Consider the following 25,243-nt stretch of genomic DNA (forward strand, 5'->3'; position numbering starts at 1 on the left):
TGCTAGATGCAGTGGCTTTGACATTGGGCATCAATATAAAGTGGACATTGCCAAAATTCTCAGGGTTTGTTGCCCAGAGGAATTTTACCTCTTCATGTTTAACAATCTCTAGAATCTGAGATCTTAAATTCAGTGTCACAGAGGTTCATATCCAAGCTACTCACACAGTGAGATTCTGATCCTTAGCTGTGCTACTGGGGGTGCCTGGCTGAAGCTAAACGATTGCGCACAAAAGAGAGACAAGACAGTTCCTGACTACAGATATTTACAGCTGTGCTGGTTTAAGGCCATTCTGTCATCATGTCTGGCGCTCTGTAAATTTAAATTGTTTTGCCTTGTCTTCACCCAGACAGCAACTTGTGCTTTCAGGAAGAGGCAACTGAACAATGACTGAAATGGAAGCCCTGATTTTACTTTCTCTCTTTACTCTCCCCCCAACATTGCGCTGAGATCACTTGTTGATTCCCCTATTATTGCTGTCCAGGGTGAGGCTGATCACAGACTGGGGATGGAACCTGGGAACTCTCCAGTCTGTGTGACTTCACTTCACATTGCTGAGCCATCAGGACAGGCTGGGATTGTTCTGGCTGAAGCTGGATAGGTCCTGGGCATTTAATTACTTGCGTTTTGCAGTGGGACTGAATGCCAGATGTGGGTTGACTGGTTTGGGAGATTACCAATGTCTTATTTTCTTCTCCTATACAGCGGATCGTGAGTGCACAGACCCTGCTTGAAGATGATATTGAGTGAACTGCCCATTGATTCCTGGGAGTTTCGCCACAGATACCTGCTGCCCGTTTTTAAAAACACACACACATGCACAAAAAAATGTATATTACGTGTAAAGTGATCGAATACGGACTCTGCATTCAAACTGGGGAAGTCTGCTCAATTCAGTGCTCTCTTTCACTGCTAAGCATTCCCATGGTGTCACTTTATTTATTGTACCAGTTTGCTGAGATGTATTTTGATACTAAAGCGATAAAAAGACTGCGCAGGTATTTCTGTATCATGTTGAATGTCATCATTTGTGTTTGTCTCTGTTCAGTTCTGCCAGGAAAGTAGCCCTGTGCACACCTGCAGGTCTTTGTGAGCATGAGGCAGATCCACCTCCCTTTCCTGTGCCTCTTCCAGCTTGAAGTCTTGGTTACACTTGAAACCAGTTTGTCAGAGCTGCTGGGAAACTGATTTCTATTAATCCTTCCAACAGAGATTTTTAATAAATGTATTAAATGAGTCTGTGCCTTTCAATTCCTCTGACTGTGTAGGAAATGTGGGTAAGAGAAAGAGGTAGGTTGCTGGTTTCCATGCATCGCCATCATCTCACGAGTTTCCAATCTCGGCCCTTTCTGGGCATTCAATCTCCTCCTTCTACAACAGACAGCTTCCCATTACCATATCAGCCTGTCCCTTAAATGAGTCTAGTATTCTCCTGTTCTTCCTTTTAACCAATTCCAGCTACTGATTACTCGCTGTGAAGAAATACCTGCTGGTTATAAACCATGTCCTGCTGATGTGAAATTGCCATTCGTAGCTCTGATCTGTGGCTTCTCATCCTTTGCTGCAGCACTCCCACCATCTTGCCTTGATTATCATTGCACGTAGTAGGGCTCATGTGCATTTATTGTTTTTAATCCCTTGCCTCTCATCATGGGTGTGGTGTGTCTGTTTATTTCGCAAGATGTTTTTGCGCTTCAGCAATTTTATTTCCAATCTGTTCACCTATGCGAAGACGTCTGGCTCGCTTTTCCAGTCTGATGTAGTGAGATGTGTGCTTCTGGTGATCTCATAGAAGACTGACTCTTTGTGTGTGTGTGTGTGTGTGGGCAGGGTGGGGAGGTGTACTGTACAAGCATGACATTGTGTCTCCCAGCTCTGCAACTGGGACTTATTGCAGTATGCCACATTCTCTCTCTCTCTCTCTCTGAGAAATTAACTAATGAACAAATTGAAGCAAATGAATTGTGATCAGGTAAGTGGATCCTCCTGGGCTGGAGTGTGCTGTTGGAAGATACAATCACCAAAGCCAACTGGGTCTACAGTGGTCGGCACAAACCTCACAAAGAAGGGAGTTGCCAAACAAGGAAGGCAGATGAAGAAGTGGTTGGAGAATGCTGAGCGGCAGACTAGTTGAAGTAGGTATAGTATTTGATGGGATTTTTAATACAGGCAGAGTAGGTGAAAGGGTTAGAATTCCACAGAGGCACATTAGTAGCACCTTGTATGGGCGGTGTGGCCGTAGGCAGGAGAATCAAGTTGAAGGTAAACAGAAATGGTGGGGGCAGGAACAAGAAGGTCAAAAAGCAGCAAACAGTAAGAGGATTAGGGTGTCTATCTGAGCATGTGAACTATTTGCTGCTGTTGATGTAGGCTGAGCCCCGATTAGTGGTCGAGGCTCTGTGTGACCCAGCTCTGCCTTTATGCTGGCTCAGTCAGATTGTCATTTCATTTTTGAGTCAAATTTCTGGAGCGAATGATATGCCATTGTATAATTTTTATAGGGGTTTAATTCCCACAGGTTTGGCTTTGTACTTGTTTAAGGTCAGTGTTATGGTATTTCTCTTCCTTAATGAGACTGAACAATAGGTCCAGGGCTTATTTTTTTTCTCTCGTCAGAACTCCTTCAAGAGTGGAGAAATCGGACTCCTTTTTCCATCTACTTGAGGACAGTCCACGGATGCCCTCTGGCTCCGATACCTTGCTCAAGCGGCCATTCTACAGACATGTGCCCTGACAGTGACAATCGCAGGGAAGCCTGATCCTGTCCTCACCAGATATCTACATACATGCACTTTCTAGCAAGAGTCTGGACAGTGTCCAGGAGTGGGACTGATATCCCCCTCACTAACCCAGCGTCTCTGAGGCTGACCGTATAATCTCAGGTCCAGACACATGTGGAAGCCCATCACCATGCTTAAAGAGTATCCAAACCAAACTGAGAATTCCATGCATCCCACCTACACATGGTAATCCCAGAGATAGATTTTTGGAATCGAATGCGCACTCTCGCCCCAGAGGGAGGTGTCCTGCTTACCTACTTCTGGAAAGTATTAGGCGCAGGTTGGTATACTAATACATAAAAGTGATAATGTTTAGTACTACTTCTATAATTTATTCACCCTCTCACTTTAATGTTTTATCATGTTTGGGTTAATGTTCCTGCCGGTGTTTAGGGCCATCATCACCTTCCATCACCTCCAGAACATCGCCAGACTACGGCATTACCTCACCCCTCACGCTGCTGAAACCCTGGTTCACGCCTTTGTCACCTCAAGGCTGGACTATGGGAACTCTCTCCTCGCCGGCCTTCCCGCCACCTCCCTCCACAAGCTGCAGGTCATTCAGAACTCTGCAGCTCGTGTACTGTCCCGCACCAGGCTTCGGGACCACATCACTCCCACCCTCGCTCGCCTCCACTGGCTCCCCATCCCCCAGAGGATCGAATTCAAGATCCTCATCCTCACCTACAAGGCCATTCACGGCCTTGCTCCCTCCTACCTCTCCGACCTACTATCCCCCTACTTACCTGCTCGTACCCTCCGTTCCTCTGGCTCCGGTCTGCTCCACGTCCCCCGCCCCAACCGCCCTACCATCGGTGGTCGGGCCTTCAGCCCCGAGGCTCTGGAACTCTATCCCCCAGTGCCTTCGCCGCCTCCTCCCTTTCCTCCTTCAAGGCCGGTCTCAAGACCTTTCTCTTTGACCGTGCCTTCAGCTCCCCTCTCGACTCTCTACCCCTCCTCGCTCCCTCCCTTCCCTCCCCTCACCCTGACCATTTCCCCCCTCCTCGCTCCCTTCCCTCCCCTCACCCTGACCATTTCCCCCCTCCTCGCTCCCTTCCCTCCCCTCACCCTGACCATTTCCCCCCTGCTCGGGTCATGACCCAACTGTGCAGCGCCTTGGGACGTCCTCCTGACGTGAAAGGCGCTTTATAAATGGAATCTTGTTGTTAAAGATCCCAAGGCAACTATTTAAAAAAGAGAAGGGAATTTCTCCTGGTATTCTAGCTGGCAACTCCCAAATAAAATTGGTCATTCACTTCTTGACTGTTTGTGGAACATTCCTGTGTGCAAATGTCACAGTCACTATACAGTAAAATTCTGTGGAACTCTTTGACATGGTTTTGCAACCTGATAAGGCACTATCAGATGTATGGATTATTATTATCATCATTTTCTAGAGTAATATTAGAGGTTGCATTATAATACTTACATTTGTTATAGTGCTTTATCACATCTTTGAGTGTCTCAAAGCGCTTCACAGAATATACTGTAAAGTGAATTGACTATTTTTTTGTGGGAGAAACGTGGCAGCCAATTGCACACAGCAGTGTCCCACAAACAATGGTGGATTGAAGTAACCGATTTATTATTATTTTTTTTGAAGAAATTATTAGCCCTGGAAAATACGACCCCCCAATCAACTCACAACCGGGTTCCTACTTATTGCTAGATGAACAGAAGCATGTGGAGTAAGGTAATTTGCTCAATTCACCCAGGACACCATTATAGCACTCTATCATGTCATTGAGACATCTTTACAGAACTTTAGTGTAAAGTGCAGTGTCTTTATTTTGTAAGTAAACATGGCAGCTAATTTCCACGCAGTAATATCCCATAAATAATCTTGAAGAGAGTAACCAATTTTCTTTGGGGGATTGTTGGATAGGACATCAGGAGAAACTCCCTTCATTTTTAAATAGTCAATGGAATCTTTAAAGTCTACCTGAACAGGAAGACGGGACCTTGGTTTAAAGTCTCATCTGAAGGATGGCACCTCCAAAAACAGCAGCTCACCCTGAGAACTGAATTGGAGTGTCAGCATAGACGATGAGTTCAAAGTCTCAATGTGGGGCTTGAACCCGCAACCTTCTGAATCAGACATGACAGTGCTACTAACTGTGCAGGCTGTTACCTATGAGTGGAGTCCTGTAGCTCAATGATTAGAGCACTCGCCTCGCAACAACAACAAAATTACATTTATAGAGCGCCTTTCACGTCGGGAGGACGTCCCAATGTGCTGGACAGTCAGGGGTCAGGACCTGAGCATGGGGGAGGGGTGGAGTAGGGGTGAGGGAAGGCAGAGAGGAGAGGTGGGAGGGCGACTGAAGGCACAATCGAAGAGGAGGGTCCTGAGACAAGTCTTGAAGGAGGCAAGGGAGATGAAGGGACTGTGGGATGGAGTTCCAGAGTGTGGGGGCAGAGAAGCTGAAAGCTCGGCCACTGATGATTGGGTGGGAGACATGGAGCAGGCGGAGCCCGCTGAGTGGAGGGAGCGGGCAGGTTGGTAGGGAGTCAGCAGGTCAGAGAGGTAGGAGGGGGCAAGGCCATGGATGGCCTCGAAAGTGCGGACAAAGATCTTGAATTTGATCCTCTGAGGGATGGGGAGCCAGTGGAGTCGGGCGAGGGTGGGAGTGATGGAGTCACGGAGCCTGGTGCGTGAAAGTACACGAGCTGCAGAGTTCTAAATGATCTGCAGCTTGTGAAGGGAAGAGTTGGGAAGGCCGATGAGGAGGGAATTTCAATAATCGAGCCTTGATGTGACGAACATGTGGGTGAGGGTTTCGGCAGCCTGAGGGGTGAGGCAGTGGTGGAGCCTGGCAGTGTTGCGGAGGTGGCGGTAGGCAGTGCCAGTCATGGTGCGAATGTGGGGGAGAAAGGCTTAGTGAGGGGGGACTGGCTTAGTGAGGTTGAGTGTGCAGTCGTGGATGTTGATGCTGCCAGCGCCCGAGGTGCGGAGGCGCTGGTGAGAGCCAATCAAGAGGGCCTCGGTCTTGCTGACGTTCAGCTGGAGAAAGTTGTTCCTCGTCTGACCCTCTTGATAATAATAATAATAATCCTTGCATTTGATATAGTGCTTTTCACATCTTCTAGACATCCCAAAGCGCTTCACAGAATATGCTGTAAAGTGAATTGACTGTATATTTGTGGACATTACATTGTGATGTCGGACAGGCAGTCAGTTAGGATGCCAGTAGGCCTGGAGTTGAGGGTGGAGACAGAGAGGTAGAGTTGGGTGTCATCTGCTTACGTGTGGAAATTTACCCCATGTCTGTGGATGATGTCATCAAGAGGAGGGGGGGGACCTAGGACAGAGCCCTAAGGAATATCACAGAGATGGTGTGGGGACTGGAGGAGAAGCCATTTGCTGATACGAAGTGGAGGCCGTGTGAAAGGTAGGACTTGAACCAATCAAGGACAGAACCTTGAAGGTTGAGGTGGGAGGAGAGGCGGTGGAGGAGGATTGAGTGGTCCACTGTATTAAAGGCGGCGGAGAGGTCGAAGAGGATGAGGAGGCAGAGGGAGCCTTGGTCGCACATGGTCAAGATGTCATTTGTGACCTTGACTAGAGCAGTTTCTGTGGTCAGGTGGTGGGGGTAGGGGGTGGAAGTTGAGAGGGCAGTGGCAGCTGAGCAGATTCCCTCGATTTTGGGACTCGAGGAAGTCCAGCATTTCCTCGCAGTGGGAGTCGGAGGAAAGAATCTGCGAGGCGTGGAGGGCAGAGGAGCCAGTTGGTGGTGGAGAACAGGAGCCTGGGGTTGCCCTTTGCCTCCAGGATTAATCTGGAGTAGAAAGATGATTTGGCCGAGGCGAGAGCGGAGCGGTAGGTCTTGATGAGGTCCAGCCAGATGTGCCGGTGGACTGTAAGGCTGGATTTGAGCCAAGTGCGTTTGGCAGCCCGCACCTGGCCCTTGAGCGAGTGGAGGTGGCTGGTGAACCAGGGTGAGGATCGGGAATAGGAGGCAGTTCGGGAGGTGAGGGGCTCAAGGGCATCGAGTGTGATGGAGAGGGTGCTGTGGAGGAGAGTAAACACAGAGAACGGGTTGGTGCGCGAGGTGGGCCAGAAGGGAGGAGTTCAGAGGACTCCAGAGCAGCGGAGAGGGTTTGTAGGGAGATCTTCTTCCATAAGCGGTAGAAGATGGTGGTAGGTTTGGAGGCTGTGGGGAGAGGGATATAGGAGTTGAGAGAGATGAAATGGTGGTCAGAGAAGTCCTTGTCGGTGATGGTGACATCCGAGACACTGAGGCCCCGAGTGATCACCAGGTCGAGCGGGTGATTGTGAACGTGGGTAGTAAATTAGGAGAATTTTTAGTGAGAGATGGGAGGGATGGCAGTGGATAAGGTGTTCAAAAGAGGGGAATGAGACAGCGGAGTAGGGGGATAGGGCAAATGACGCCCTGGAGATGAGATGCCACGGCGGTTGGGGCAAGCGAGAGACCTGGTTCGATTCCCAGCAGGGTGAAATGTTGGGCAAGTTTCGTTACTCCACACGCCTCTGTTTACCTAGCAGTAAGTAGGAACCCGTTTGTTAGTCAATTGGCGGATTGCTTTTCCGGAGTTAATAATTCCTTCAAAAACAAAAAAAATAATAATTGGGTCACTCATTCCACAACTCTTTGTGAGACACTGCTGTGCGCAATTGGCTGCGTGTTTCGCCCACAAAATATACAGTCAATTCACATCACTGTATATACTGTGGAGCGCTTTGAGATGTCTCGAAAACGTGTTAAGGCCCTATATCAAATACAAGGATTATTATTTTTATTATTATGGAATGTAACTCAGTGCTGCCTGAGAGCCAGGTTGAAGCTGTCACTTTGCTTGTTGTGTCTGCCCATGCAGCTAAAACACTGAAGCTAAAATATTGATTGTTAGGACTTTTGTTTCCAGTGCGTTACAGCTACCCAGAGGTTAGAACTTGTTTGCTTCCACTGCACCCAGGATGTCTATCCGGTCTCAGTGCTCGGACTAATATCCCTTGACCACTTTGCACCGAAGCAGCTATGTGACTGGGGGCTGTTCTGTTCAGTTCTATCCTCTGAGCGGGAAGAGGTTTGTAAGCAGCAAAGAGTGAACTGGGGTTGAACTGGCTCCAAGGAAGATGCATCTGCCAAAGCCAGGCAGGCCTGCCGTGAAAGCAAATCAGTGTTCATAGTTGACCAACCTATCTGGCTTGTCAATAAGATTCAGGGCTGTAGCCAGGTTCTCATCTCCCTCCCCACCCTCCTCATCTCCCTCCCCACCCTCCTCATCTCCCCCCCCCAGCCTCCTCATCTCCCCCCCCCCCGCACTTTCCTCATCTCCCCCCCACCATCCTCCTCATCTCCCCCTTGCACCTTCCTCATCTCTCCCCCGCACCCTGCTCATCTCCCCCCGCTGCACCCTCCTCATCTCCCCCTCCGCACCTCCCGCCCGCACTTTCCTCCCCCTCACACCTTCCTCATCTCCCCCCTCCTCATACCCCATAGCTCGCGCTCCCAGGTAGCTGTGTAGAGAGATTTGAGACATCCTCCCGATAAAAACGCCACTGTGTAAATGTGAATTGTTGTCGCTGTCTCATTCATTCAAATGCACATTAACCTGCTGTGTGTTTACAGCATTCCTGTATTTAAATATAAAGAATATAGTATTGATTGATGCGACTCCATAGCTCTGAAGGAGACAAGTAATGAGTCACGCATTGGTCTCCCCATCTAAATAGCCTTGAAAATGGGCGTTGCATTAAATCAATCTTTGCTTCCACCTCCTCAACGCATTACAAAGTTGCTTCAAGAAGAATCAACAGAATAAGTGACATGATTTTCATCGCCTCGGGGTGTGTTAGAGTCACGAAACACAACAGGAACAGATTGTTGCTCATATTATCCATATTAATGTGATTTCAGTGACCAGCTTAGTTTCATTGCATGTGCCTCTACATCTCCACAGGGTGCCGCTGTTCTCCACAGTTTGCAGAAACTTCTTTTGTTGTAGGTTTTTCTCTAAAACTTAATGGAAGGAGAGCATTTGTGCGCTGCAATGTCTCTCAAACAGCCATGAAGTGAATGACCAATTTATTTTATCTGGGGGAATGTTGGCTAGGAATCCAGAAGAAACTCTTTTTTTCAAAGAGTTCTTGAAGTAAATGCTAATCATTCCCAGAATGTTTAAATGACTGCTAGCCAATCTTAATAGAATCATGAATAACAACAACTTGCATTTATATAGCACCTTTCACCCGGGGTAACATCCCGGAGCACTTGACTGTGGCGGAGTCTGACCCTCTAGTAATAGATAATAAACTACAAGGATAAGTTAAAACTTTGATCACTGTACATTAGTGTACTTTGTTTGTCTTTTCTGTTTTGCTCTCTCCTCCTGAAGGCACTGACTCTTTGCTATGATAAGTTCAGCAGACACCAGTGCCTCTCCAGTATTTGGCCATTACATACGCACACACAGACACACACTTACACAGATACACACCCACATACATAGTGTAACAGTGACGAGGAACGTTGGCTGATATTCTCACCCAATTAGGGATACTGAGGGCAATTATAGACCTGATACTGATTTATATAGGCCACATGGCCTCCTGCTATGCTGACAATGCCTACACTTCTGCTGCTGTGTCAAGTTCCTGCCCTTTACAGACCAAGGATTCAATCCTGTACTCTTTTGGCTTATATGGCTTAGTTCTACAATAGGCAGTGCATTTACTAACTGACCCATAGGGGGAGCTAATGTTCTTTGAATCCCTGATAGTACTTGAACCTCAGAAAGCCTTGTGTGACAAACTGATATGCTGGAGGAGGAGGATTGGGGTGGTGGTGGGGGGAATGAGAACAGGAAGGGGGTAAGGGAGGTGCAACACCAGGCTGTGGGTAGCCAGAAGACTTGATGTGATAAGAACTATTGCTGAAATGTATTCCTGACCAGATGCAGTAGAGAGTGAGCCAAAACCACATGGAACCGTTAGTCACAATGATGCCATCTCTCGCTCTCTCCAGCATTTCCTCAGAACTTGCACTGTCCTCCCCGGTGTTAGCACAGCTGTGCTACACGAGTCCGTTGGAGGTTCCAAGAATGTTATTTTCTTGTATGTTCCACGGAGGTAGATTTTTATCATACAATCTCTTAGTTTGACTTTTTTTATTTTTATCAACGCTTTGTGTGTAAGAAAAATACCCTGCCTGCCTGACTGGCTGACTTCAAATGATTGAAATGTAGCCTTCCTGTGGAAAGCCCCGCTTAGGGATCAAGACAGCATCAAAACTAGAGTCCCTTGTCTTCTGGTGTGTTATGGACTGATGCTTTTGACATCTCAGAGACACAAACAAAGCCCACGCAGAGAGAAAGCGAGTGCGGGCGGGGGCAGTGAGGGAAAGAGGTGCTCAAGCCTGTCAGACTGCAAATAGCATCCAAACAAACAGGGGGGCACTGAGCACATCACTGACACCACAGTGAGAGACTGTTTCCACTGATAGTCTGCCGAGTCAGTAGCAAAAAGAGCAAAAGTGAGAGTTGTGAGAATTATTTTTTGCTGAAAAGTTGGAAGAATTTAATAAAGGTAATAATAATAATCCTTGAATTTGACATAGACCCTTTTATGACTGGATTTCCTGTGAAGTGACTGTGTTTTGGTAGGCAAATATGGAATATCTTATTACAAAGGGGACCTCATAAATGTATAACATTTTTAACGTGATTGAAAATGTAAACCCAGATCAATACAAATCGGATGCAACAAGATGGTAGAACAGAGAGAACATAGGCTTAGAATCGTAAAGGGCAATTTCAGGACAGACACTAGGGAGTTTGGCAAGAAAGGTGGTTGAAGCTAGGACACTGGACTCGCATAAAAAGCAGTTAAATGCTGTGATGGAGGGTGGTGTGGTGGGGGTTGGAGAGGAACAATAGAACGGTGTCCTGGAGGGATGAGATCAATGGTCTTCATCCAGACCGATCTTGTGATTTTGTGAAACGGTTGTTGAATTCAAATTCATGACTAGAATTACACAGGAATTAGATAAATACTAAGGCAAATGTAATATTAACGGGCTATGGGGAAAGGCAAGGGAATGCAGATAACTCCAGTGAAAGAACTAACTATGGAATATGCATGATAGGCCAAATAACTTCCTGCTATGCTGTGAAATCTTTATGGTTGTGTGTGTTTTATTCACCCCCAACTCTTCTTCAACCCTTTCATCTTCTCACTTCAGTTCACTCTTCTGGTGTGTGTTTAACTGATGCTTTTAGTAACTTTGCTGTCATTCTGAGCAGAAAAAATAAAGCCCACACAGACAGCTCGGACTCCCATTCAGTCTGTGTAAAGTGCTTTGAGACGTTCTCCTAGATGAAAGGCACTGTATAAGTGTGCACTGAGGACGTGTGGTGCACAAACAGCTTCTATTTCAAAAGCAGCTACTGACCATCCTACTAATCATTGGTACTTTCTTGTTTTAAACCTCTGATCTGAAGTGAGAAAGTTCTGGGCTATATCACTGTTTGGCATTGATTTTAAAAGGTGACAGAGGTGATGTATCAAGCTTCATCACTGTCTCTGTGCAGCAGGTTTGGATTGAGACAGAATTTTGAGGAATAGACTGGCTTCCTACTCCTGTTCCTGTTACAGACACTGGGATTTGGGCTAATACCAGCAACCACAGTTGTAATCTTGTAGAGGGCAAATAGCTCAGCCATGTGTTTCCAGAATTACAGAGATGGGCTCTTGTGTTGAGTAGATCATCTTAACAAAGCTAAAGAGAGATTCCAGCTAAGAAGCATTGTTTCCCCGTGCAGGGTACATGTGGATCAGGATACATAAAATTTTTTATATTTGATACAGTGCCCTTCACCTCAGGAGGCTGTCTCAAAATGTTCCATAGGAATTTTATTTTAAAATGTAGTGATTGTACTTTGTAGGCAAATGCGATACCCAATGTGCACACAGCAATATTCCACAAACAGCCTTAAAGTGAATGGTTTTATTTAGGAGATTATTGGTAAGGACACAGGGAGAAACTTCCTTCTCCTTTCAAATAGTGTAATTGGGTCTTGAAGTTCCCCTTAACAGGCAGATATATGGGACCTCGGTTTAACAACTCATTCAAAGGACGGCAATTCTGACAATGTGGCAGTCTCTCAGCACAGTGTCAGCCTCTGTGAGCTCAAAATCCTGACATGGGGCTGAGAACCCACAATCTTCTGACTCAAAGGCAAGATGGTTGCCAACTGAGCCAGGCTGACACCAATGTGGATCGGGTAGATGTAGAACAATGTAGATGTGGATCACAGTAGATATGTATATTGTGTTTATTGGTATTTACTCACCTCAATCTGGACCCATTGTTATCTCTGAAACCCCTAGTCCTTTTCTGAAGCAGTTGCTGTTTTGCTAGTTGCTGGTTATTTTTTGAAGCAGCTAATTGACAGATAAAGTGCTTTTGTTGAGAGTCTGTTCCACGTGTTCACTAATCTACCAGGGAAACATTCTTAGAATCTCACTTGAAGTGTTTTCATTTTAAACCCATGTCCCCCAGTTATGCTCTCATAGCCAAAGTCAAATCTGCTGCTCCCATTCACATCATTGGAATCTTTCATTTGTTTAAAGATCTGGATTGTGTCCATTCCCTAAATCTCCTTTTTCTAATAAAACAAAGTTCAGATCTGTGACTCTCTGCTCATAAAAAGACCATAAATTCTGGAATTAGCCTTGTTGCTCTTCTCTGAACTCTTTACAGGGCTCTTTTGAAGGTAGAGTGCCCCAAACTGCATACAATATTTAATGTGGCCTCAGCAGTGATCTCCATGTGGTTAAAACAACTTTTATCAAGTTATCATCAAAAGCCCTCAAAATACAACAAAGCATTGGATTAACTTTGTTGACAGCAGCTTCCAATTAACTGGAAACCTTCAGCGAATGATCAGTAATCACACTCAAAGTCTTTCCCTTCTCCTCCTCTGTTAACGCACACTCTTCCCTGTGTGTGCACATTCACTGTATGTCTTGCTGTAATATGCATTAACTTACATTTACCAACATTAAATCCATCTGTCTCCCTTTGGTCCATCTGCTTAATTGATCCAATCTTCCCGAATGCTTTGTAATCTCCTTCTGTTATTGTGTTCACCTACCCACAACTTCCTCACAATTCACTTGAAAGCTCCCGTTTTATTTTGTTATTTTACTTCCCACTTGACCCTCCCTGTGGCTCTCAGCTTGTTTTTCTCTCTGAAGCTGTGAGCTCTGCACTTTAGTTTTGGCCTTTAGTTTTGCCTCATCTTTAAGACTTTCCTCTTTGATCGTGCCTCCCAGCACCCCTCCCTCCACCCCTCTTGATTCGAACTCCCAGCTTGGGTGCAAACTCTTAACTGTCCATGGCCTTGGGATGTCCTTCTGATGTGAAAGGCGCAATACAAATGTAATTTTGTTGTTGGCCTTAGTTTTTATTGCAATCTCTAGTCACACAGTGAGAACTGATTCATAATAATCCTTGCACTTGATATAGCTCTTCTTTGACCACTCTGACCCCCAGATTGGATGCTGAGCCAGCAGTGTCAAGTGCTTTGAGGCGTCGTCCTGACGTGAAAGATGCTATGTAAATTGCTGTGTTACGTCATTGGCATATCTGGAAGCACTTCATGCAATTGAACAGTGAAGTTGAGGTGAATTCCCAGTATTCACCTTCTTAGCAGATGATGTATATGAATATGAATGTATTGTGTTGGGATCACTTTCCCTTTCCATTTCCCGATTCTCACAATCTTACTCCCAATTTTTCCATTTTCTGAGATTGATCAAACAGTGGGGAATATAATGCAGGGCATTCCTTAATTAGAATTTCTTTGCAAATCCCGCATTTTAGACTCCAGTATTGTCTTCACATTGGGTTTTAACAACAACAAATTACATTTTTTTATAGCGCCTTTCACATCAGGAGAACATCCGAAGGCACTGTTTCAGTAGTAACTGGGACTGCTCACTTTTTAAAAAAAATTAATTTTTAAAGGCAACTTTTTAAAGTCGAAGGCAACTGAGCAGCCACCAGCTAGCCCCGAAATCTCTGTGTTATTCTGATAGTGTCGCCTGCGTGCGTCCCACTTACTCAACAGGCAGCTCTTTGCTGTTTGCCATCACCTTGGAAACGAGAAGTCAGACAACAGTAACATCAGGCAGATCTGCACTATTTAAAATGAGCAGAGTGGGTGTGTGAGGGACGTCCAGACTTGTAACTAGAAGATGGATTTTCCAGCCAGGTGCTGCTGCCTGGGATAAATAGCCTTCAGACCCAGGGGAGTCTGGGCACGTCGTAAGAGATAACTAAACATGGTGCTGCCTCGGTTGTACAGTAGCTGCCAGATCACTTTTACATCAAGCTCCAATTTCTACCCCGTCCCCCGAGTCCATGTGTAAAAATAGCTGCCGTCAGACCTGGCTCTCATTCATGCATAAAAATAGAATGTTTCTGCCGGGCAACGGCTGGGGGAGAAAAACAGAGTCTTTAAATACTGTGTTGGAACGCACCCCTATTCTGAGCTGTGCATCTCAGCTTAACTTACTGTTCTTCCCATTATATATTCAACCACAAAATATACAGTCAATTCACTTTACAGTATATTCTGTGAAGCGCTTTGACACGTCTGGAAGACGTGATAAGGCGCTATATCAAATGCAAGGATTGTATTATTTTTTAAAAACAAACATTTTATAATGTACAGTATCTCATGATCTGTGCATCAATCATCTTTCTTTTCTCTCTTTTTATGTGATTGTATTTGATAATCTTAGTGTCAATTTAAATAAAGGTTAANTTTTTTTAAATGCTTTTCAAATGTCACTGAGTCTGGGGTTTGTGCCAAATCGGTGTTTTAATGGGCGCATCAGGAAGGGTGGTTGTTATCTGTCTGGATACGAGACTTTTATCTCTGTTTTTTAAATGTTTTGCCTGCGATAGTTCCAAGAAAATTATAATCATCCCTGATTCTAATTAAATAAAGGTAACAATTAGGCACTCTCACCTGTGTGGTGCTATCTACTGCCTTTCACTGAGGCTCAGCTCAGTGCTGCATTTGGCGTGGTACAGGGCCAAGCTGCTGTGAATACACAGCATCAGGGACAGACACACTGAACAATAAGAGGCAGAGACACACTGTGTTTTAATACTGGTGTCAATACAGTGAACATGGAAATAGGAGCACTGTTATACCTGGTAAAGGAGCATCTTTGGCAGAAATCTATCATGTTTCATACTTAATAATATTACTTACAATTAATGTAATACTTTATCCCACGCAAACACTTTGAAGCGCCTTGAATTGCCTTGAAGGATCGTGGATTGCTATGTGAGTGAATGAAGCAGCATGTCTGCTCCAGTGACGTCTGCAAACAGAAGACAGATAATGTGTTTGTGGATGAGGGAGGAATATTGTCCAGAACCCCAGGGAAGCTCCCTGCTCTTCTTCTCAATAGTGTTATGGAATCTTTAATGACCACCAGAGCAGGTGGGAGTCTCAGCTGACGGACGACACCTCTGATGCTTGAATGTTCGCTCAGCCCGGCAGTGGAGAATCAGCTTAGATTATAAAATCTCACAATACCACAGGATCAGTTTGGAAGAAGAAGGTTCATTTGAGCTCACCATAGCCACTCTATCCTTCCCCCATCACAGCATCAAACTGCTTTTTTAAATGAGTCCAGTGTCCTGGCCTCAACCACCCTTCCTGGTAAATCTGTTCCAGTGATGAATTATCTGGGGAAAGAAATACTTCCTGGAGTCTTTCATGAAAAATTGTTTGACCAGGTCCCTCACAAAAGAATTGGGGTGAGGGTAATGATCCAAGGAAATAGTATGCAATGTGGGCAGGATGGTGTTTTTACAAAACTGTTAGGAATGGGTGTTGTTTAATTCTGAAACAGTGACCAACAGAGTGCAGAGGGTGCAGAGTTCTGCTGTACTATCTGATAGACAAGTGGTGACTACAACAATATAGAAACAACTTCACAGACACTTGCTTGTGTTCTCTCTGGGTACTTTGGAGACATGCGTTCAGACCTGGTGGAGTTGGGATCGGGCGTAAATATCGGACATTTCTGAGCTGTGCTGCCAAACCTGAAACTTCACCACTGCTCAGGTTCCAGTTAACTAACGCAGCAAGCGCTGGTTTCCAGACAGGAGCAATCACATTCACTACCAGTTTGGGAATGTATGACCCTTGTGGTCTGTTTGGTTAGTGCTGTTACTAACATGTCAGGTAAGCGGAGTCATAAAGCAAAGGAACCTTGAAACAAGACTATTAATCTCTTAAGCTTTGCCTCCAGCAACTCAGACCACGCTTACCGGGCTGTCCTGAGTTCAGAGTTCTGCGGAGTTCATAAAGTGTATCAAATTTAATGACTCATGAAATTCAGAATGGGGATTGGGGACTATGTTTCCATTTACGTGTGCTGGGACACAGTGTGCACTCTGAAACGTAACCTGAACTAGCAAACTAGCTTGTGAACTTTATTAAGGTCAAAGGTGGGAAACAGTGAAAGGTAAAACCCTTTCGTGGTTTTCCTTCACTGAGAAATTCAGGTGAAGGGCCAATGGCCTATGCCACTAGTCACCACCAAGGCTGAAAAAAGTAATATAATAGACGTCTCAAAATGCTTTACAGGTTACTCTGCAAAGTGTAGTGACTGTATGTTTTGTGGGTGAAACGTGGCAGCCAATTGCGCACAGCAGTGTCCCACAAACGATAGTGGATTGAATGACCAAATTATTATTTATTTTTGGGAAGAGATTATTACTCCCGGAAAAACGATCCGCCAATTGACTAACAACTGGATTCCTACTTACTGCTAGGTAAACAGAAGCAGGTGGAGTAAGGAAACTTGCCCAGTGTTTTGCCTGCCAGGAATCGAACTCAGGTCCTCTCGCTTGCGAGGCGAGTGCTCTGACCACTAAGCTACAGGATGACATTAATGGTTAGGCAGTGAGTCAAAGCCTTGTTGCTTGTACGCAGGCAACTTCAACACAACTCTATAATCCACTATCTTCTTCAGCACCTGCTGGTATAGGAACAGGAACAACAACAACAGCTTGCACTTATAGTGCCCTCCACACAGGGTAGCATCTCAGAGCGCTTCAGGAGGCTATTCAGTCCATTGAGCCTGTTCCACCAGTTTATTAGATCTTATTAGATCTTTTAATCCCATTGCACTGCCCTTTTGCCATACCCCTTAATACCTCTACTGATAGAAACATATGTTCACAAGATCATAAGGGAGTCCATCTGAACTCATCCTTCCAGAATACCTAATGTACCATCTGCCATCCCCCGATCCTTCATCACAGAGAGTAGAGACCGTTCACACAAACCCCTATTCTACGTTGAGTTAGTTCATCTCAGCTTTGAAGGAGCTATAACCGGACGCGGTGTTCATTGGGTTAGGGAGAGGGCAAAACAGTCAAATATTCCCTGCTCCCAATCCCTATCCCAGAGACTCTTTGCTGGAAAGTGCACTGAATAGATGTCAGTGAGAAAATGATCAGGCTCCACTGTGATGTTGACACTCTGAGTTGAACAGCCTTTTGTCTAGGTTCACACATGGAAAATGGTCACTCGAAGAGGAGAAAATTGGCAAAAAGCAGAAATCCGCTTACTGATAACAACAAGGGTGAGTTTCACTTTCAAAGCTTCAGTACAAGAATTGATGGTGCTGCTGTTTTTCTCAAGATCTGGGGCTCTGACCAGCATTATGTAGAGCTGTGTTATAAGAGGTCATGGATACAACACCACAGTGAGATATCATCTCAATATGCACACTATCACTGAATTGTACAGAACTGTGCTCACTATCACTGAATTGGATCAGTGAACAATATTCACAATGATACTGCTGTTTATTGTCCCTGGTATTTCCATATCCATTTGCTCTGCATTGCGACTCAGAAAATACACTTGGATTTTGAATTGTTACAAACCCCTTTTGTCACACATCAGAGAGACACCAGTGTGCTTCAGGCACGTCCTATTATTATGAAATGTGCCTCTTGATTGACCTATTTTGGTTCCCATTGCCAATGAGTCGAATCCCATCTTCCCAAGCAGCCCTACAGCTCTATACTAACAGCCACACCTCTTCTTATTAATGTGCTGTCACATGTGATGCATTCGATGACCTGTTTTCCATGCACAGATGAATGTTGCTGTAGACTGTCCAGACCTGCCCCCAGGCATCATGTACAAAGCAGCTTTCGTGTTGGTTCACAGGGGCAGTTTATAAATCTGAGGAACTGGTAACAACACTGGCCACAGTGATAAAATATTACAGACTAATATTACACATGCGACATAAAGCTGGGGGCACGGGTGTGTTTTGGCAGTCTCCTTTAAACCAGTCACACCATTGATCTTTACCATTTAGGTCATTATATTTTAAATTACAAGATCCCTCCCAAAAAACAGTTTACTTTTTATTTTATATTGAAAGTCATGCTGCTTTCTGGGCCTTATTATATATGAATGATATGTATTCATGTGTATTCACTTCCAATTTACACACACACATACGTGTTTGCTTACATGCATATACACATGTGCATATGTATCTGTGTATATATTTCATTTTTCAATATACATTCCTTATATTTACCAGCCTTAAAGTACATACACACACATACATGCATGCCTACATAGACATACTTCTTGCCAAAGTACTTTAATGTAGATAAATGTAAGGTAATGTACACTGAAAAATGAAACATGTACGTTTTGGAATTGAAAGGATTAGTTGAGGTATAGATTAGCCATGATTTAATTAAATGGCGGAACAGACTCGAAGGGCTGATTGACTTCCCCACATAGCTTCAGACACATCTAAATACAATACTTACATATATGTACATAGACACACATATAAGGTTACAAATGATTATACTGGAAGATGAGAGCTGATCTGATACTGTAATAAAGACTATAAACCAATGAGAACAATGCGGATTTGAAGGACTTTCCAAGAATAAACTTGGGAAACAAGAGAAGGATTCTGAGAGGATTATATAGTTACATACCATTACATAGAGTGATACAGCAAGGAAACAGGCCATTCAGCCTACCCAGTCCATGCCGGTGTTTACATTCCACATCTTGTCAGGGATGTGGAAAGAATATGTCCCGGTGGAAGCAAAAAGAATCACACTGAGGTGAAGCTCTGAGGTGACTGAATGAGCAGGTGAACAACAGATTGCAGGCTGATCAGAAATATTTTTAAGAATACAAGGAAACACAAAGCAGTGAGGACTGAGAGTCAAAAAAAAGCCACCTGAGAGTAATGAATTAAAAGAGGCCAAAGGGTAATAGAAAAACATGTTCACAAATAACAGCAAAGATGTTCAGCTTGGTTTTCTGTTAGCTGTGTGTTGAAGAGCAGACTAAGGGCTGTGCTGGGTAAATGTCTCCCATAACCTGCAGAAATGGCAGACACGTTAAATACATTTTTCATATCACTTGTCACAATGAAGACTGGTCAAATTCCCGATTTGGTTATTTTGGTTCAAGGTTCTGTAAGACGAGCAGACATCAGTAAAGCTGGAATTATGAATATACATGAAGCATGAAGTGTACAGGGCACCTGTACTCAAGGCAGAATGCTTGGATATGGGAGAAGGAATTGACGAGGCTCTGATGAATACTTTCAAGAATGCCACAAATCCAGGGGATGTGCCTAGGATAAGAGGAATGCAAACAATATCCCAATTTTGAAAACAAGGAGTGTGATGTGAATGAAGGAATGATGGAGCAGTTAGTCACACAATGGTCACGGGCAAAATACTCCCATGCACTTATGAAGCCCTAAGTTCATCTCACAGAGGTCATAAAGCGATCCCGAAATGGACGACCTTTAAGATGTTTGCTGAAAAGAACTTCTATTTCACATAAGATCACAAGATTGCTTTTGGATGAGGAAGGTCCTTCGGCCCATCTGACCTCATCGCTCCAGAAAGCCCACTTTACTGTCCACTCATCACAGCATCATATGAGCTTGACAGAGCTGCTGGCACTAGGACTGGCTTGAAGGTCAGTGAGGAGCTAAACTAACCAGAGTAAAGTTACCGTCAGTAGCTTAGAGTGTTTCAGTGTTGTATTAATTTATGCTAATCGACCACTCTTCTGCCGTTGAGCTCAATCTTTCCTGAAAGCCATTTCCCTAAATGCCAACATCAGCAATGTTCTTAATAATCAGCTGAACAGCAGAAAAGCCCATGTTAAAGTTAGCAACAATACCAAGAATTTTCGATGATAGGTACCTCCATGGTCTTGGTCCCCCCTACCTCTGCGACCTTCTAACCCCCTACCCTCCTGCCCGCTCCCTCTGCTCAGGGACCTCTGCCCTGCTTCACGTCCCCCGCCTCGCCCGCCCCACCATTGGCGGTCAGGCCTTCTGCCACTCTGCCCCCACCCTCTGGAACTCCATCCTGGAGTCCCTCCACCTCACCCACTTGCTTGTCTCCTTCAAGACCCATTTCAAGACCCTCCTTTTCAATTGTGCTTTCAATCACCCTGCTACCCCACTACCTTCCATCCTCCCCAATCCCAACCCCCAGCTCGGGTCCACACTGACTGTCCAGCGCCTTGGAACATTCTCCTGACATGAAAGGCACTATACAATTGTAATTTTGTTGTTGTTGTAGTTTATTTTTATAAAAAGAAGCAGCGCCAATGATGGTGCCTTCGGATATTAACACACTGAAAGACATGATGGGTAGAACTTTGACTTTTTTAAGTGAAAAAATAAGGTTGTGTAATCAAGAGCATTTGACCGTTGAGTTAACAATATTTTATCATTCTAACCTTGAGTAGATCACTGTTGAGCCACATTCAGAATACCATGTGCAGTTGTGGGAATGATTCTGCTTGGCGTTCTGTGCATCGCCTTTGGCGACTCCTGCCACTAATGGGATTTCCTATTATAGCTACACATCATGAGACGTGCCAATGTGTAATGCTGACAGGAATTTTTACCCATTTACCTTCAAAAGGATATTGATGAGCTGAAGGAGTATCACAGATATAAACTTGTTATACTTTCCTCAAAGGAAAGGCACTACGGGGGCTGGGTGGGGAGCAGATTCATACTTATAAAAGAGTTACAGCTATTTCACATCTACTCTGAGAACACAAATAGAGGACATAGATCTAAAATTAGATACACTCAAACAGGACTATAGGTCAGAACACCCACACACTCCCCTCCACTGCATTATCGGAGGTGCTGTCCTTCAGAGAAGACTTAAGACCAAGGTCCTGTCTGCCTGTCCAGGTGGACCTTAAAGATCCCATGGCACTACCTGGAAAGAGATGGGAGTTTCTCAGGGTGTCCTGGCCAACAATCCTTCAGATAAAATTGATCATTCAGTTCATGTCTATTTGTGGGATATTGCTGTGTGCAAATTGGCTGTTATGTTCAACTTACAAAATACACAGTCACTCCACAGTAAACCGTCACCCCACCACACTCGACAATAATTTTTGTGAGGTGGTACCAGGATACAATGTTACTAGTGCTATTATTGTGTTATTACTGTACATGAAGACTTTCATCACAAAAAGGGAACTGCTTGTGGTTTGGGACAAGCCTTACGAAACACTGAGATATCCTATCAGCTCGGCGAGGATCTGTAGTGGAGTAAGAAAGACATAGAGTGTGTTTACAACACTCCACGTACAGCAGCCTCAAATTGAAATATAACATAGTGAAGAGACCTTTATATTTTGAATTAAATTTTATTCTGAATATCCCCAATAAATCCCTTCTCAACAAAGGACAATTTCATAATGTCTGGAGGCAGAGAAGCGTGTGCTTGTGTCATAGAGAAATTTGCTTATGGGGAAAACGACAGGGGTGCCTCGGTGCTGATTAAGCAAACACGAGACTCACAATCATTGTCTCGTTCTTTCTAATAAACACATAAATCAGCACAGTATCAGCTCCTAAATCGGGAGTATCAGCATTACTGTAAGAGCTGAGCATCTAGGCTCTGTCACAACTCGGCCCAGGGAGGGAAAATAACCAAGTCATTTATCTCTGCAACTGACACAGGCTTTGAGAATAGCAACTAGTGAGGCGCTTGTCACTGGCTTAACTTACTCCACTCAACTGTGGACTTTCAGTGGAATTAGCCCCACACTCGCCCGGGAATATCGAGACTGTGGAATAATTTGGGAAGAATATTCACCAGACATGATTGTTAGCTTTTCCTGTCTCAGTTTGAATCCCAGAGCCATCCATTCTACATACACAGAGTGGGAGGGAGAGGGCAGATAGAGATAGAGAGACAAGGAGACAGAGAAAAGGCAGAAGAGAGAAGAGACGGGGACATGGAGAGGAGAGATAGAAAAGAGAGGGAGAGAATGAGAGGAGAAAGAGATAGAGGAGTCAGGAGATGGAGAGGTGACAAAGAGAGGAGAGACAGAGAAGAGACAGGGAGATGAAGAGGTGAGAGATTGGAGAGAAATAGAGAGAACATGAGGAAGACGAAAGAAAGAGAAGATAGAGAAAAGATGGAGAGGAGAGAGAGAAGGGACAGGGAAAGGAGAGGAGAAAGATAGTGGCAGGAGACGAAGAGGGGAGATAGAGGAGCGACAGGGAAACGGAGAGGAGAGAAAGGAGAGATAGAGAACAACAACAACATCAACAAGATTACATTTGTATAACGCCTTTCATGTCGGGAAGATGTCCCAAGGCACTGGACAGTGTTCAGCATTTCAGAAGAGACAGGAAGAGGAGAGAGAGAGGAGATACTGGGAAATGGAGTGGGTGTGAGTTTGGGTGTCAGCGGGTGATGTCAGGTGCCAGTACAAGGAGCTTCAAGCGGTAGTTTGGGATTTGAGTAGAAGATCCAATTGAGAAGAAGATAAACATGGTGGAAATGAATGTCATCTTAGGCACAGAGGAACCGAAGAAACAAAGAGTGCCCAGGGGTTGACTGGGAGCCTCTAAACATGCTTCACTGCTTGGTCCCAGACAAATGGGAGGGAAGAGGTGAGCAGCATTCCCACAGGGAGCCAACCGTTATTCACTTCAAATTGAAGCCAAACCCAGCTGATGGCAGTGTTTCCACAGCACGTTGATGCCTTGCATCAGCAGTTAATTCAGAGTTGTTTCCAGTTAATGTTCACCTCAACACAGCTTTTTAAAACCACACCATTGATTTGCTTTAGGCGGAGGCTGTAAAGTGATTGGGAAGCACAGGGAGTTCTGTGCAGGAAGAGTTCTCCAGAATGAGTAATGCTTCTCAGCCACAAAAAAATCTACCTGTGTCAGTTCCAACAGTGACTAATGCAACCAGTACCATGCCAGCATCACTTAAAGTGCCTGCTCCTGCCCACTGTGGATTGACTGGTGTTGGAATTGAAGGCAGGTTACACATCACAGGAAGGAAAAGCTGAAGAAACAGATACATTAGCTTTTGGGAATAAAGGGACATTTCCACAATACTTATGTTCTGGAGGCAAAATTTGCAACATTTCTTAACAGATTTAGTGTGATAATTATCACCTAAAAACTGTTATGAAACATTGCAAATGAATCCCCTCCCGCCTTCCTCTCCCTTTATGTTGATGAGACTTTAAAGCTCCCTGGTTTAGATTTGATCAAAGGACCTGGCGTAATGCGATGGAAGGTTATTTTGAGCTGTTACAAACACGTTCCAGCACATCCAGGTGTACCCAGATAGCGGTTCCTGTGGTTTCTTCGAGAGGAAGTATTAATCAACACATAGGGGCAGTTAATAGGTGATGTAGCACACCTGCACCCACCTGGAGCGATTAAATCCACCAGAGTCCCACCTAAATAGCTACTCACCTCCTGGCTCACCTTGGAATTTCTTACCTTGGGCCTGATCCAGCAATGAATCTAAGTGTGAATACAATACAATATGTGTATAGCGCCTTTCACGTTGGGAGGAATTTTGGCTGGGTTTCCAAGCTAGAGATGAACATCGAGGGAGTGGGAAGGGGAAAGGTGATCAAAGAGGTATGTTTCAAAACACGCCTTGAAAGTGAGGCGGGAGGGAGCGATCAGGGGAAGGAGTGAAATGCACCATTCTCACCTGGAGTTTCTTTGCTCTTTTAAAAAAGTGAATATTTTCTTACTCCAAGAATTGCAAAGATAATTCCAAATTTATTATTATTAATGATTTATAGAGAGGCAGGTGGGGTGGGGGTACTTGTGATAAGGTTCCTCTTTGTATGTATCTTAGGGAAAATGCGACTTTTGATATTTATCACATTGAGCAAAAATAATATCAATAGTATTCCTTGCATGTGATACAGTGCCTTTCATGCCCGTAGGATTTACTGTAAAGTGTAGTGACGGTGTAGTTTGTAGGTGAAAACAGCAGCCACTTTGTGCTCAGCCATGTCCCACAAACCGTTGTGAATACTAATAATCCTTGCATTTGCTACAACGTCTTTCATGTCAGGAAGATGTTCCAAAGCACTTCACAGGATTTACTATGTATTTGTGGGCGAATGCGGCAGCCCAGTTGTAATAAACCCATTGTGCGGTGGTTGTCTGCACTCAAAGCTTGTGGTGTGGATAGGTATCAAGTGCAGTGTCTGACCGTGCCACCACTATGTGTGTTTTTGCATAACCCAAGCAAGTTCAAGACTAGTTCAGCAACACTAAGAGTGTGATCCATATATATGCCAGTTTAGGAAGGGAAATTAGCTGGGGTTCTTATTCAGTACCCCAATGCACATTCTGGGATCTGCAAGCCTTGGCTCTTCCCAACCAATGCCTAATACTATCTGGAATTTGGTAAACAGGATGCATCTCTTCAGGGAGAGAGTGTGCATTCCATTCCAACAATCTATCTCTGGGATTTCCATGTGTAGGTGGGATGCATGGAAACCTCCGCTTGGTTTCCCTACCTGGGAAGTACATACAGGTGAGGACAGGACCCCTACACTGGAGTATCAGCCCTTGAATATGTGTTCAAGTCCTGACGTGGATCTTGAAGCCACGACCTTTGATTCCAGAGGTGATAGTGCTACCATCTGAGCCAGGCTGATGTAGATGAGGTGCTGGAGACGTGTACTCCTGTGTGAGCCAGCCCTGTGACAACAAGAGGTGGTCAGGGAAAGGCATGTGGCACTGCAGGGATAGGAACTGAAACAAAGGGCTACAGTGAGAGTTATAAGAAAGCCTGGACAATGCAGTCAGGTCAGTTGCCTGCTTTCCCTGCTTGTCTGGGATCCTATTGGTTTATTTTGCTAGCAGCTGCCCAAGCTCCTCAAGTATTCTTCTATACGGTATTGAGACCATACCCATCTCTCCCTTTTATACAGCCGCCTCTTCCCTTCATCTCCTCTTGTTCTTTCCCAGCAACGCCCAGGCGCAGCTGACTGAGGGAGGTGTTGGGCCTGCCCTGGCTGGATTGCGGGCTGCCTGCAGGGACAGACCTGTGCTCTTACACAAGCTCAACACGTCA

The 25,243-nt window shown here is 44.9% G+C and overlaps 1 protein-coding gene across 1 annotated transcript; it reads left to right on the forward strand.

The window, feature by feature from the left end:
• Positions 1-702: 702 nt before the first annotated feature.
• tomm20a (translocase of outer mitochondrial membrane 20) lies at positions 703-1,235 on the forward strand (the record flags this gene model as incomplete). The annotated part of the gene is given in 1 exon segment (NM_001292525.1): positions 703-1,235. A coding segment is annotated over 1 exon segment (48 nt), but the record flags the coding sequence as incomplete, so codon positions are not given.
• Positions 1,236-25,243: the final 24,008 nt, after the last annotated feature.

The sequence above is a fragment of the Callorhinchus milii genome, unplaced genomic scaffold (genome assembly GCF_018977255.1).
Source record: "Callorhinchus milii isolate IMCB2004 unplaced genomic scaffold, IMCB_Cmil_1.0 Scaffold3, whole genome shotgun sequence".
Lineage (NCBI taxonomy): Eukaryota > Metazoa > Chordata > Chondrichthyes > Chimaeriformes > Callorhinchidae > Callorhinchus > Callorhinchus milii.